The 16,246-nt window shown below is 37.2% G+C and overlaps 1 protein-coding gene across 5 annotated transcripts in view; it reads right to left on the bottom strand.

Annotated features, from left to right (window-relative positions):
• Positions 1-16,015, bottom strand: part of DNAJC24 (DnaJ heat shock protein family (Hsp40) member C24) — a 38,693-nt gene extending 22,678 nt beyond the window's left edge. For 2 of the 5 annotated variants that reach the window (XM_050896939.1, XM_050896940.1), the window contains exon 1: positions 14,249-14,307. Coding sequence is in view for 3 of the 5 variants with exons in the window: in XM_050896942.1 (XP_050752899.1) it covers positions 14,249-14,356 (108 nt within the window). In the remaining 2 variants the exon portion in view is untranslated. Of the gene's footprint in view, positions 1-7,661; positions 7,724-14,248; positions 14,390-15,726; positions 15,777-15,965 lie in introns of those variants that run through there. The other 3 variants (XM_050896942.1, XM_050896941.1, XM_050896943.1) reach the window with 3 other exon arrangements.
• Positions 16,016-16,246: the final 231 nt, after the last annotated feature.

Below are 16,246 nucleotides of genomic sequence, written 5' to 3'. Positions count from 1 at the left end.
TCTTGTATAGGAGCCACCCTGAAGCAACATTACACTCTGGGCTCCATGGCCTACATGGTTCATCAGGTACTAATTAGATAGCATGTTCTGTCAACACTTTCTTGCTGCTCTTCTATTAATTGATCATCCTGCCCAATTAATACAATGCAACACCAGTTCCAAACTCCTTGAGATCCTTTACCTGTGAGAAACAAGGATGAAGGGAAAAAAACCTCCAAAAGGGTCATAGGTAACTGCACTTGGCTAAGATCTGGAGTGACAATAACACCACTATGCTGAAAGGTTAATTATGTTCCTACCAACAGTCTCTTGAGCCTAAGTTTGTTTTTGATCTAAGAAATAAGAGTAAACACAAGCAAAAAACCATACTTCATCTAACCAGCTATATTAAATTTAGAAATGGTAACAGCTTATGAAAAAGTAAAGGCTGCAAAACTAAACTCACTTAGCCATTAACAGCATATTTCTCATCAGAGTATTTGCAGTTAATATTATCAGTTAGATATTGTGTATCAGAAAATGTCATTAATATTGTGCAGAAACTACAGTATGCTAATCCTACCTACGTATACAAGAGTCCAAACAGCTGCCCTTACAGTCAGTCAGGACAACCATAAATCAGCATTTTATAAAAACTGTAAGAAATAAAATACATGTTTTCTCCATTTATTACACTGCACTAAAGATTGCAGAAGATAAAAAAAACAGACGACAAAGCAGCTGCCAAATACAACACACTACTGCCACCTAATGCTTACTACAAGGTTAGATCAAAAACATTTCATTGTTTCTCTGCACTACACTAGCATGATGAAAAACGGAGACCAAAGCAAATAAAAAAAGTTTATTATTGTTTTTAAATATCTGCTTCACATTTCCTCCCTTACAGGCTTTCTAAATTGAACTGATGTGATCATATCCTTTCTCGTACACAAAGACTGTAGCAGGCAAGGTGTTCAGTGGGCTAAATATGGGACTCATATTTCATCTGCAAAAATATCAGGAATGTAATACATGCATTTCATTAGGATACTCACATAAAGAAGTGAGTACATTCACTAGATCAGGTTCCACACTTGTTTACATTTTTGTAAGCTATCCCCTGTTAAGGAACTAGCACAATTCAGTATTGAAAAGCTTCACATGGCAAGTATTGGGGGGGGGTGGGGGGGGAAGAGGTGTGGTCTTACATTAACACAGCACAAAACAAAATTACTTTGAAGGTGCTTTTCTTATTTCAGCTATTTTGCAAAGCACTCTCTCTGAAACGTGAAACTTGTTCACTTCCATGAAAAGAATGATTCCAGGTCTTAAACTTGCCTTCATAGCCCACAATCAATCTTTTCAACATGTTCACTCAATTGGCAGAAGTTAGCAGGCAACATGGAAGTAGCCTGCTTTTTCCACTCGCAAAGAGGAGAAACAGAAAGTGAAAAGTTCCTTGTGACATTCAATCTTTTCATATAGAGATTTAAACTCCCCCAAAGGATGTCTATCCAAAGACAGCTAGACAAAAGAGCAAGGAATTTATCTTTTTGATTCATTACTTCAATCCATCTCTTCTTCCTTTTTTCCCCAAACACAAACAATCTTTAAGCTTTTTAACAACTTCAGCCTTCTCCTACCTGATCTTGTTATCTGCTTTGACACTGATTCCAGCCTCCACTGTCCATCTCTCTATGATTCTTATTCATAGGAAATGTTCCTCATTTGAGGAAAAATAAAAGACGACAGTTTCATTTGCCTTCTAATCTCTTACACCTTATCAATTCTATGACGTTTTTCTAACATTGCTCAGTGATCAACTGGCTGGTGAAAACCGTGCCCATTCTTGTCCCTTCTTCCTCCTTACAATCTGCCATAATCAGAAATTGTTATGCAAGTATCAATCTGAGCTTCCTGCACAATATTCAACTGCTTGCATGTTTTACACACATTATTAATCTTTTCCATACCTTCAGGCCAGAGATTACCACTGCTATACAAAACATCCAGCACAGCAGACCACCAACTTCACTTGAGACAAATAAGAACCATCAGAACAGAAATAATTCAGATAATATTATTGCTGCTATAGCTGTTACTATAAGGAAATAATTACTGTGACTCACGGTATTTGCAGCAAAGCATCAAGACAGCACAAACTAGGAAAAAGGAATTTTTCCATAACATTTTAGTTATTCATCACCCAATGAATAATTTTAAAAGAAAACACCCACAGACAACCCAGCTTGCTTTCTTTTAAAAACAGCCAGAATAAAAAAAAAAGTTAGGATTAAATGTACACAGCAATATGCCAGTTATGCAGACCACATAACTGGCATTCACTAATAGCTGCACAGTAAAAACACAGAGGATGATACTATCAATCCAATGCTGCAAATTCTTGAAAATTACTGGAGTTCTCTAAATTGCAATTAAAAAAAAAAAATCATAGAATAAATTATACTGTCATAAACTCATTAACTTGTATCTTGGATTTTTTTTTTTAAAGTTATCTTGCTTAAACATACTTTAAACTTCCTCAACCTTCTCTCTGATTAAGCCAAGAATTTCACCACAACATCTTCTTTCACATTTAAATCACACCGGTTGATAACTGTAATTTCTGACCAGGGTTTTGAATGGTTCTATTACTCACTGGAAAATCTTAATCTTTTGTCAAGTTGGGCATGAATCTGAGCTGAGAGCCATCTGAAAAATCTGAAGAGAGATCTGCTTTTCCTCCTCTATACTTAGTATCTGCTGCCAAAATCCCCATCTTTTGCATACTTGTTTTATATATTTAATTGCAGTAGCAGCAGTATTGCCACTGTAATTCTGACTATACTTTTATAGAAGTAAATTTCAACTTCGATGGAAATAGTCACTTTCAATTTGATGCTACTTGTAAAAGTTCTGTGATTACAGAGCTGGTCTTACACTAAGAAGTAATTTCTAATGAAAAATACTTTATTCTCTGCAGTAAATTATTAAAGTCTAAAGATTATATCACGTATGACTGGAATCCTTTTCTAATGCAATTGCTTTTATCATGGCACTGTAGTATCATCATACTACTATTTTGACCTTACACTCTCTTATTAGTCTTAACTACTGACAGTGGGTCTCCGCTTTGTTTAAGGTAACACTCTATGAATCTGCTACTTTAAAGCACTCCAGCTCCCCCTGCAAAAACAAGTAATTGCAGATTCTTGGTTGAAAACTTTCTCAAGATGAGAAAGATAACCTATTGCATGGGCAAGGGAAATGGACTACATTTCTGCAGCAGCAATAACTAGTCCACCTTACAGAAACCTGAGTAATGAACTCTTAGTCCTTTCACCCCCTATTCCCCAGCCTCTGGAAAGATCTAACCCCATTAGACTGAGAAGAGTCCAACAAAATAGCAACTAGTTACCTCACATAACTTTCATATTAAATATTCACACTTCTCATCCTTTTCAGCTCTTGAACAAACTTAATGCTCAAATGAAATGTAAAAGTTTCAGTTTCTAGTGATAAAAAATAAAATCAACTGTTGTATAAATAGAAGCAAAGATTAATTTGGCTAATGGAGGTATGAAAATGAGGCGAGAAAACAGACCCTATGGTTACCAAAAAGTACATCTTCAGAAACATGTTCTCTTTCATTTTCTTCTGCTTCCATGGCTCCTTGTTTTCCTATGAAGCCTCAAAAGCTACTTTAAAAAGCCTTTTGGAAACTACACTATACAGCAGAAGATAAAGCAATAAAAACCCCACCAAAAACTAGCACAGGAAAGAAGGAAAGAAATGAAACATTTTAAAATGTACAGGAGTATAAAGGTCAAAATTAAAAGGGAATTTTAAAAGCTCCTTTTAAATTTCTGGCCCCTGTGCTCACAATTTACGCTGTTAAATGTCACACTAAATGATGTTCCGTTGTTTAGGCATAAGTCAATGCGGTCCCAGCCATACAATAATGCCAGTTATACAAATGGTTAGGAAATTAGTTAAGGCAAATGCTACTTTCATGTGAAAGCAAACCCCAGAATCCCTTACTGTATTATTAAAAAAACCCCAAAAAACCAAAACTACCAAAACAGCAAACAACCAGGGTTGCTTAAACTACTGAAAAAACGGGCATGAACTTTTTCAGCTGACATGTACGGTACTGGATGAAGGAAAACCCACAGGATGCTATTTCCTGGCTGAGTAACATCTGGCAGAGGGGCAGGGACAGGCAGTTCGGGGCAGTAGTCTTCAGCTGGCACGTGACTTGCAAGGTGAATACCTTTCTGCAGGCGAAGAAAGTCAACTACTTTGATACTGCACAACTTCCTAAGAACTGCTGAGTGCAAAGCACAGTTTTTTGTGTTGTCCGCCCCACCCCCAGATGACTGTCACTAAAACACTATTCCAAACCAAAGTATACCATTAATTTTTCAAATTCATTTGGAATACCTAAAAACAGACAGACACCTTTAAGAGGTCAGATTTAAGCATAATGCAAAATAATCAAAGTCCCTAGGCACTTCAGCTGCAGAAGTCACTGTGGAAAGCAGGCCTTGAAGAATAGAGGACTTCTTTTAAAAAATTATTTATTAGCGACCATAACTGTAACACCTACATAACTCTTCAAAAGTTGCAGGTTGTTTTGGTTTTTTGTTTTCTTGAAAGTATTTATTTCAGTTTTCCCTATCTCTAGGAGCAATATAGAATCTCTACAGTATTTGAAGCCATTCATGACCTCAAAATAACAGCTTAGGCTCTAGTCGAATTATAACTTTTAAAACGGACATGGAAAGCTAGATATTAACAGAATTTAGCACTCAGTTTAGAAAACATTTGGGTGCAAAACCCATGAAGAAACCACCTACCTTTTATGAGGCAGCTTAACTTGAGATACATTAGTAAAAATGTTACACCATATCCAAATAAAAACAGAAGCACCACAGTGTACTGACAATACTTTCATACCTTAGGCAATGCCAAGTGAGTCTAAAGCACCTTGAGAAGTTTCAACCCTTAAAATCAGAGGCCACGAAGTATGCTATGACTATGGCACAAAGACTATCCATTTCATGGATATCACACCAGTATTAAAAAACCAAACAAACAAAAACCCCCAAACCAACAGAAAAAACTCAAAAAACACATCAGCATTCAGTTATTTCAAAATTTCATAGCCACAGTGACAAAACAATTCCAAACATAACCCATAGAATCACATAAACTTTGCATCTAGTTTGGATTGGATTTACTCACACTGATGGCTTAAAGAATGCATTCATATCTGGATTGATCACTAGTCTGGTGTTGATTTAACTTCTAATTTGAGCTTGATTGTGGTTTGCAAATTCCTCCATTTGCAGTAAGGAAACAACTTTGACCGTATCTCCTCATAACTACTAAAAGGACATACTTTCCAGATGACTCAAAAGAAATCATGTGACAATAGAATACTCTGCTCACTTAACAGAATTTATTACTGAGCTTTTTGCCATTGATATTTAATAAGCACTCCATATAGACGGTCTTAGCCTTTACAGAACTTCCCTATTTTAGGAAGGAACAGTCAAGAGATGGAGATGAAAAGGTAAAGTCATCACCTACGACAGATCAGCAACTGCAGAGGAATAATCCAAGGTTTTAATTACCTGAGTTTCAATACCAACATTTACAGAAGCCATAGTTATACTGAGACAATCCTACCAAGCCCATACTTTGCACTGCTCTCCTGTAGCAGTAGGAACTAATACTGGATTACTGGCATGCTCTGACAGAAGATAACTACCTCTTAAAAGAGGAACTCTTGTTCAGCCTCTCCTCAAACACCTAGTTAGTTACTATTTAATGTTATGTCAAGAAAAGAAAAATGTTTAGCTAATATGCTGCTCAGAAAACTCATTCATCTTTACCTTCTTTGACCAAGGATGTTCTTAGGTCATAAATCCAAGCAACACAGATTGTGAATTTTTTCTGTTATTTTTAATTTATTGGGAATAACAATGAAGGGTCAAGTTTTTTAAAATATATGACTACTGACTTTTCAGCCTTAAAGTGTTACTTTTAACATACTGAAAATTAAATGACAGAGAGTTTATCCAAATGACTGGCAGACTACAACAAAAAAGCTGAACTTTCTTACTAGAGTGATACAAGCTATATACAAAGTGTCCTACAAGACAGCCCTTCAGGTATAAGAATTCACTTCTGCATTAAATCAGTTCAAATGAGCTCATGTCTGCTGAGTATTTGGGCTCAATGGGAGATGAGAAAGCATTCATGATGCACTGAGGCAAGGAAAAGATGGAGGGTGGGACAGTTATGTCATTCAGATCGTGATTTTCTGACTGTAAAGTATGTGAAGGAAAGAAGGAATGTGGGATTGTGTTGCTTTAATGAATTTCCATAATAATTACATTATGTATTTTAAACGTAAGGCAAAATTACACACAGATAATTTATTTAAATCTAAAAAAAACCCCCCAAGTCCCCAAAACACTAAGTTTTACAGGTTACTATATCATACTACAAAATTTTAAAAATCTAGTAACAATTTCAGATTCAACACAAATGTGGTCAATTTCATTTCATAGCAATAAGAGATCCTTATGTCAACACAGTTATTGCAAGATGATTGATTCTACCCTTAACATTTCTTATCCTTCAAACTCATATTCTGGGATTATAGCTTCTTTAAATAATTGACCCAGTGCTTAAAATTTCAGAAGTAGGCACTTAAATAAATAGTCTGATTTGAAAATGTTGAACAACTCAAGGTACTCTTGACTGTGGCTGCTCAAACGTCAGAATAATCAGAACACTTACTTATATGAAAACATTATGCCAGTCTTTGTAGTTTCCTTCTTTGTGCTTTAATTCATATCTTTCGCTACATGATTTTTATTTCAGACATCTCACTTTAGAAATGAGATAAAGAGCACACCATGCAATATAAAACTACTTCAATGTGTCTTCAAAAGTGCTGAAAGAACACTTGCAAATATTAAGCAAAGAAACATCTTTATGGAATTTAATAAGCCAGTACTTAAGATTTTATTTTTAATCAGAATTCTAATTTTATACTACCTCAGGACACAGTGAATATTTATAAGTATGGAACACCTTTCACAAAAAGTCTACCAAAGACAGTGTATATTCTATTTTTAATATATTGTTACGATTAATAATTTATATAATCAGTGCACAAAATGTTCAAGAGAGGCATCAGATTCCTTTGCAGAGCATAAATGACATTAAAGGCCAAGCACACATTAGCTGAATCTCACATTTCACTTGCCTGATGCCCATTCTGTTCTTATGTATGTACCTTAAAACTACAGAGGATGAAGTATCAGAAGCTGCTCATCACAACAAATAAACTATGGACAATAACCCAGTAAGTAAACAGATTAAACTTAGAAATAGTTTTCCAAACTAACATTACTTTCACAACTGGCTGAACTACCTGGATAAGCAATATGTTAGTTACTTGCTGGCTTATTTTGTGATGCTATGGTTTTCTCATATTCTATATAACAGTTAAAAACAACTTTCTACTATAGGGATGTTCACATCATCCACTCGTTAAAATTCACCTACATCTTTAAAAAACAACAAAAAATATTACACATTACAAAGCAATAAAAAGTGAGACATCGCTCCATATAAACCGAGATATGGCAGACACCCACCTCTAATAAAGGAGTACTGCAGACTACGTACCAATACCGACACATGCCCCTTTTCCTACTACCACACCTTACTACATCTTTTTTCTCTTCACCTACATCCATGACCTCTCTTCCCCCCATCCCTTCTGCAAGTCAGGATACCCTTCTCAGCCTGCTCTTGTATAGGATGTGTCCTGAGTACACCTTCCAGCTGGTTGCTGACCAATCAGAACACTAATTGGTTAATCACTGCATTTCATTTGATTAGCCAACTGCCTAATCCTGTAGAACACACGCTCGGATTGGCCAGTTACCCTAGCGAGAGCGCGTAAGGCCCAAGGACCAACTGTCACCAGCATTACATCTTCACACAATTCCGACTGAGCGAGCAGGAGCTTCAGCTCAGATGTGGCAGTCTGTATCACTGTCTGTGGCAGCATCACGCATCTCCACAACGTTTGGCTTTTAACTACCATCTTGACAAAACAAATTTGTGATACCATTCAGACTGATAAAAGTTCCTGTTACTGCAACATGATCATTGCCAGGGTAAATACTTGCTCTTCAGACTTACTGCTAAATATCATAATGACCTCTTCTGGTGTAAGAAAAAAACCAAACAACAACTACCACAAAAACACAGGTGGATGAACGGAACAAAAGCTCTCATAGCTTAAACAGCAGCAGGAACATCAGCATGATCATGATCTGGCTAATCAAGCTGTTTGCACTAGTGACTTCTGTAACACTGAGGTTCATTATATACTACATAAGCTAATAACCAATTTTTCAAGTCCCAACTTGAAAATATGCCCCCTTGTATTTTATTAAGGTCGTAAGTAGTAAATCAGATGTAAAGAACAGCTCAAAATAAAACTACCCAGAGTGTCAAAACAACAGTCCTTTGTATTAAACTTAGTGGCTTATCTCTCTGTTGCAACTATATTAACTTCAGTCAAGCTACAACCAGGCTGCACTGAACTTGTTCTGTTTATACTGTCAGATTACAAAATCCATTTTCTAGAAGTTAGCTGAAACTAGAGTTAGCTAAGCATGATCATTTGTTAAGTATCTCTAACAAGTATGCTGCTATTCAAACAATAAAAAACCTGCAAAAGCTATTAAAAAAGGAATACACACACTGCATAATTCTCATTATGAAAAGCATTATTATGAGACTTCTGATACAAAGCTCAAAGTGTTTTCATTTTAAAGATTCAAATTCTCAGCTTAAACTCAGCATGAAAAGAAGTTCCTCAGTAGGTAAGTGCTTTCAGGAGTAACACTGGATTTATTTTGGAACAAACTTTAACACAACAATCACAGAAGCAGATCTTTAACTTTACATAAATAGACTCTGCGCTTCTTGTGATTGCAGAATTTAGATGTGTACATAAATCTGGTAAGATACAACAGATTTTTTTCTCTCCAGAAAGACAATGTCTTTCGTCTACACAAGCTCAATGGAACAATCTCTTCTTGAAGTTATTTTGCTTCATTAAATTAGATTTCTATTAATGTCCTTTTTTATTGTTGCTGAGAGTCACTCTCACCTATGCCTGATGCTCTCTTTTTCAAATTTTCTACTCTCGCACATTAAATGATCACCTTAACACTTTGTTTGTATTTCTATACACACACCACCCCTTCTGATAAAAAGGTAATCTTTGTAACACTATGTGTTAAATGGCACATTTTATTTCCTTACCATATTAAAAATAAGAGCTTCCTGCATACTCCCTGCTCAAATTACATGGATTTTCTTTAAGATCAGGGCACACATTGTAACAGCAGCATATAATTTTCCTGCACAATAATTTTTTTTCCAGTTGAAAGGTATCCTATAATATCATCAGCATCAACAGGAACAGACACCTGATTTTCAGCTAGACAAAGCTTATGCGTTTGGTGACTTTATTCCCTGTAAAAAGCAGTTTTCAGATATAGAGCAGCTACATGAAAATCTGAAAACAATCTGGCAACTCATTCTTTGACCACAAATTGCCAAAAGGAGATGTAAAAATTGTGTCAATAGTAAGATGGTGTCATTTTTTTCCCCAATATCCTATTTTTGTTACTCTAATTTCATCCTCTGTTAATTTTATACACATTCAGAAGTGGAAAAGTGGAACCTAACCATTGTTCTTCCTAAAAGCTGTATGGATTCCTTGAAAAACTAAGTATAGAGCATAAAACCTGTTTATCCATTTAAGAAATCTTCTAGTTGAAACTACTGTGTATGTAACTGTGGATAAAAAGGCTCTATGTATCCCCAAATATCTCAAAACCATCAGTATGTTCCGAAGACAGAAGATTAAAGACCAAACTCCTACTACTTAGAGAATATATTAATTCTCAAAATTTGTTGCGATTCCTTTCAGAGTATGGAAACTGCAAGTCTTCTGCGCTTCAGAAAGCACTTTAGCATGAACTTAAAACAGCCAATCAAGGAATCTTTGCACTGAGCTATACTAGTTACAAAAACCATAGTTCTTTCAGAATTACTAGCTGAAGCTCTGTGCTAGAGAAGAAACCAGAGTATGAGCCAGCATACACAAAAGTTTGATTTTGTTTTAAAAGTAAGCTATTTATAAAATTGCCAGTGTCACACACGTCTTGTGCCCAAAAGCCTGTCATCTTCAGCTGCTATTGATTGTTACAATAATAAAGTATCAAGACGATCCAGGTACCAGAGTCACACAAGTACACAAGAATTTAAAAGAAATAAATTAAGTTTCATCAAGTTTCAAGGAAATTTTATAAATATGAACTTTTACTTAAATACTTAGAAGGTGAGAAGAAAACAAATACTGATTAAAAAAAATATCACTACTTTTAGGCCAAACCTATGCTATTTTCTGTATCAAATCAATACTATTCTTGAAGACTGAATTGACATTATCTGTAGCAAAGTAATTCACTTAAACTTATGTTGTGACCTGACCAAATGAAAAAAGTACAGCAAAGCAAAATATGGCAAAACAGTAAGTAAATGTATTCACTCTACTAGGGTGCATATGCACAGTTTTATTTGTTATGGGTTATTAATGTTTTCCATCATCAATTTGTTAGAATTGACAAAAACAAGTTATATTTTAAAAATTAATCAGTTTTAAGCTAATTTGCCCTTATGAAATCATTCTTACAAACCTACAATTCAACCATTTTTAATTGCGTACTACTTCGTATTATTAAGGTCAGTCCTCAGATTTAACTACAAATATAGTTATCTTTTGGATGACATATGGCAAGATCTCCAACTCTTTTTAGCTTTAGAAATTTACATCTGCCTGTTCATTCAAGATGCTAAGCATACATGTGTTGACAAATAGAAAATAGCAGATGGCAAAAAGCAAATGCTCAACGTGAAGCACTGGGGATCATTTGAAGAAGGCCTGGACTCCGACATTTGCCATTTTTATTTTAACAGCAGAATTATTTTTAAAAATAAATTCCACCATCGATTATGCTTGATGTTAATGAACATCTGTGATCAGAATATTCACGATTACAGAATGAATGTCATATTAATTGCACTTGGTATCCAAGATGCAAGTTGCTTTATAAACTTTTGGATTTTAAGGTAATTAGCACAGTACAATTCTTCAAGAGGTTAACTTCTGCTGCTACACATAAGCCAGAAAACTTTCTGTACTGACCATATAATTTGTCATGAAATCTTTTAATAGGCAATACACAGCTGTGCTGATCTGCTATTCCAGCTTCTAAACTGGAGTTACCCTGATAATTGACTACTACCACAGTACATAAAAACACCTGCATGTAGACCTGTTCTCTGCCCACACCAATACTACTACTACTTCTACCACCACTATCTCCAACAACAGCTTTAGAAAACCAAAATGAGCACTTTGTCAGTTAGAGGTGTGAAGCTACCAAGAGCTCTAAGTACAAGCTTTACTTGTGGAGCAAGGCAGTTACTTCATATGAATAGGGCACAACAGGTAAGATGAGAGGTCCATCCAGCGCTATGCTTTTTACCAGCAATGAACAGTGGATGCCTAGGGAATAGTATCAGGATAAGACAAACATACAGCAACTCCTCCCTTATATATTCCACCAGTATTTGGAAGTCCATAGCTCATGAATCTCTGAATCAGAGAGAGTATTTTTTGCATTAACATGCCATGGCACACTTTTCTTTCATGAAAGTCTTATGGCTTTTTCAACCACGGAACCCCTTGGACTCAACAAAATCTGTGGCAATAACTTTCACACTGTAACTATGTGCTACATGAACACCTTTTAGTGAAGGTATGTACTGTAGCCTCCAGTCACTCCTATAGCCAATGAGTTTTTAAGGTGCATAAAAAGAATTGTTTTATTACCATCACGCTTTTAAAGACTTTAGACTGACTGTGCTAGGTGCTGTATTAGTAAGCAGACAAACAAGTAGAGTTTGTAACAGTTCAGCTAAAAGAAAAAGATGAATAGAGACAGGACATATGGTAACAACAACAGACAAGCAGCAGATCTGCCTGGGAGAAAACACTTACAAGTAAACATCAGTGTGGCTTTTTAGTCAGAGAGATCCATCACAGATAGCAAAAGAATTCTGAGCCAAACAGCAAAAGAAAAAAAAAAAAGTATCTTAATTTTCTCTAGCATTTCTCACTGACTTTTCAAATACAAAGCACTAACCAATTACTGTGGAAATATACAGGTTCTAAAGAAAAGCTTGTATATTAAAATAATATTTTCATCTTCTAAAACTAAAGTTATAGAAGTAAACAGACAGATGTAAACTCCAACAATTCTCACTTCATACACTTTGAAATAATTACATGAAAGTACAGCGCTATAACACAAAGGGTCAGTTTAATTTAAAAAAAATTCATACAGGAAAGGCACTACATAGTTTCAGTTCTGTGGCAAACAGCTCTGAACAATACTTTACATATGATTTTAATTCCATTACTATACATAGATTCATAGTGAAAGAAATATATTAATTCCATTACAGTATTCAGTTTAAATTAGCCCCCTATCTGAACAGAAGAGGTATTTTACACTGCGGTCCCCCTATTGTTTTCATTAAGAACAAACAGATCGTTATTAATATTTTATTAACATTTTACTAGTAATTCAGTAAAACAAAAACATTAGGAGGTCCAAGAAAACAACTATTTCTATTAAGAGCAGAACTAAGAAGCTTGGTTTCCAAAGCTCTCTCCTACATTGATTCTTCTAATGTTTAATAGTAAGGATCTATTAATCCTAGGATTTATGTCCTATATCTGCATGCAAACATCTTGTAAGGTGTTGAAACTTAAGGCTCTAAGTACACAGATCAGTTTCAGACAAAGAAATAAGTTAGCAGGAAGCACTGAGGAGTAGATGTACAGCAGGATTGCTTAGCGAATTAAACTGAAGAGTATCAAAATGTGTAAATTTGGAACATACTGGTGAAAAGACCTTTAAAACAGTTTTCACAGGGGCTAGAAATAAAATAATAAAAAGACCAACAAAAAACAAACAAAAAAATCCCGCAAAACCAACCCACGACTTTATTTCAACTCTAACAAAACTCAGTCTCCCGTTGACTGGCATTCTCTTTACCTCACTTAAAAATCCCAATTTCTTATCACATTCATTCTGACACCTCAAACTAAGCAAGATCAGCCATGCATGCACTTCTCTAATGCCCTGCCAATACTGACAGTCTAGCTAGCAGCTACCTAAAGAAATATATAAAAACAGTTCTGATCACCTTCTTCCTTCTTCTCTACCAGGTTGCCAGTTTTCAAGAAACTTAGGCATTTAGTTACCTTAGGAATTCTATTTGTCTATCAAATTTGGTTGAAAATGGTCAACAGTATCAAAAAAAAAATACACCTCATTTTCCTCAGAAAGCCAGGCCAAAGCATCTTTTGAGCAAAAAGCCTGAATTCAGGGGAAGAAGTAGAACAGAAGAACCAAGAATCATACAAAGTAACCTGGTAAAGCTCCAAGATTCCTATACACGTATACCAGGAGTACAGGAAAAATTAAGAGAATTCACAGAACATCAAGTCTTAATGCATGACCAAAAACATGACTCCACAAAAATGCACCAGAAACTTTCAAATAAATTTGATATTAGCATATTTTCCTCCTACACATTTTCTATTCCATTACTACAGACTATCAGGAAGAACTTCTTTTTGCTCTTTGCATCTGGTCTTTACATACTCAAGGGTTGCATTCAACACACTGTAACTGCAGGCATGACAGTAAATACCACAAGAATCAACCAGCAAATTTCATGACTGTGCTACAAACAATGACCCTTTTTGACTTGTGCGCCTGATTATCCAGCACCTGATGAACAAGTATTTGGCTCAGTTCATTCATGAATGTTTAGCAAAGCTGAGAGACATATGAGTGTTTTGGAACCAGAACACCACAAACTCTCTTTGCAAAATATGGTAACTCATAAACTCCAGATGTTTATTTCAAACTTAAACCAGCCTCAGTGAACTGATATGATAAACATACTCTGATTAATCATATTTATACAAAAAATGTAAAAACAAAACTTGCAATTGTTATCTTACTGGTTTATAAAATTTAGCGTTGCACACCTTAAATAACAAAAACATACTTACTAATAAAGCAAGTTTTTGGTACTTCCGTTTTAGTTCTGCCGGACTGTCCGATGGCTTTGCATCCAGGATTTTGTACCAGTCCTTTTGTGTTATCCTTTCAAAGGCCATAGTCTGACTGGCTTTGAAATTACTTCCTTAGCACTGTGTAAGAAAATCAAATAAATATAATTACAATTTGAAAGAAAAACAGTTAGAAAAAGCAAAAATGAGGAAATGTGACAAACTACAGGATCATGAAATAGATTGCAGCCCTCAAGCACATCTACACCCCTAGATAAGACCCATAGTGCAAAAAACCAGCTCAATTCACATGGCCATTCCATCTCATAGATTGTCATATGTGAAGTGATTTAAGTTATGTTGTGTTTCCTGTCCCAGTTCCTTAGTATATTGTGTTTCAGAAGCTGTCCATACTCCTTTAAAAATCATTTTGTGTTTTAACTGTCTGAACTATTTTGAACCTACCCAGGTTACATATACACTTTTTATACATACATTTTTTAAAATACACACTTTTTATTTTGAAGCAATACTGTACTTAATATATGAAAGAATTAAGTACATAAAAGTGTGACATTTTGTCAATTCTGGAATGAGATACATGCAAGAAGACAAAAAGGTATGGCTTGGGTTTTACACAATGATATCCACAGTATGGACCCTCCTTCATCCTGCTGGGTAAGAAGGTTTAACTTGTTTAATATTAAAGTAGAAAAGCATGTAAGAACAAACAAACAAGAATGAACGAAAACACAAAGTTAGCACAGGTCACTATGTAAAACCTAACTAGTTGGGTGCTTTTTATTTTTGGCCATCTATCATCAAGCTAATGACTCATAATGAAAAAAATAAACAGGAGAATTAAATGCCAGTAACAGCACAGTAATACTTGAGCTTCAAGCAGATTCTTAGGTATACTGAAATCCCAAGCTTGTAGTAGCTGATTTATCATGAACTTTCTGATAAGAAATAACACCATCAGTAGGGAAGAGCTTTGTAAGTTTGCAAGTTTTGTAAGTATTTTTTTTTTATTGTTGAAAGAAAGAAAAAGGATTTTTTTCCATTTCAGCACTAACACCACTTTCTGGTGACTACCATCATATTTCAGAATAAATCCTTTTTTCGGGGGGGGGGGGGGGGGGGGGGGGGGGGGGGGAAGAAAAGTATGTGTTTCAAACCTCGCAGACCTACAACCAGAAAGAGGGCACACCCGACTGCAGGGTACTCCCCCGTCTTCCTTTGGGGAAGCACCATGCCCGCCCCTCCACACGTTTCTCCACGAAGACCCCTTTCTCCCTAGGAAACCCACACGGGTTTTTTAAAAACATGCGAAAACACAAGCGCCGCCTGGGGCCACGCTTCCCCGCCACGGCCCACCGCCCAGGACGACGTGGTCGTTCCGCCATAGCGCACCCCCCCCCCCCCCCCAAGCAACAGCTCCGCGCCGACCGACACGGCAGCAGGCGGGACGCACGGACCTCGGCAGCGGGAGGAGGCCGGCAGGACCCGCGGAGCGAGGCCAGGGAGGCCGCCGGAGCTCGGCCACGGCCGCCGGCCCCGCGCAGCACGCCAGGCCCTGCCGGAGGCTTCCCGCCGCCGCCACCGCCGCCTCAGCACGCGGGCTGCGGCGCGCGAGGACCCCCCCGCCCCGGCCGCCAGCACCGACGGACGGCGCCGCTCTGCCGCAGAAGACCCCGCGGCGACAGCCAGCACCCACCTGCCCCACACCGCCGGCCCGTCGATGGAGGCGGCCAGCGCCCCGGATAACTCGTCCGGCGGGAAACAACTCCTCCGCGTGGCGCTTTGGGCCTTTAGTGTGCCGGGGGGCAGCGGTGCGTGTGGCTTACGGGGCCGCCTTGCCTGTTTCCGCCCGGGCAGTAGTGGCGCTGACACCGGCAGGAAGCGAAGCCGTGGCAGAGGCCCGACGCCGTCTCCATGGCGACCGGCGGGGCTCCGGAGCTGCGACACCGCCACTGGGCTCAGTAAGTAACAGCCCCG

This window comes from Gymnogyps californianus, chromosome 5, assembly GCF_018139145.2.
Source record: "Gymnogyps californianus isolate 813 chromosome 5, ASM1813914v2, whole genome shotgun sequence".
Lineage (NCBI taxonomy): Eukaryota > Metazoa > Chordata > Aves > Accipitriformes > Cathartidae > Gymnogyps > Gymnogyps californianus.
Note: the sequence above shows the minus strand (reverse complement) of the source record. Positions and strands in the feature narration are given on the sequence as shown.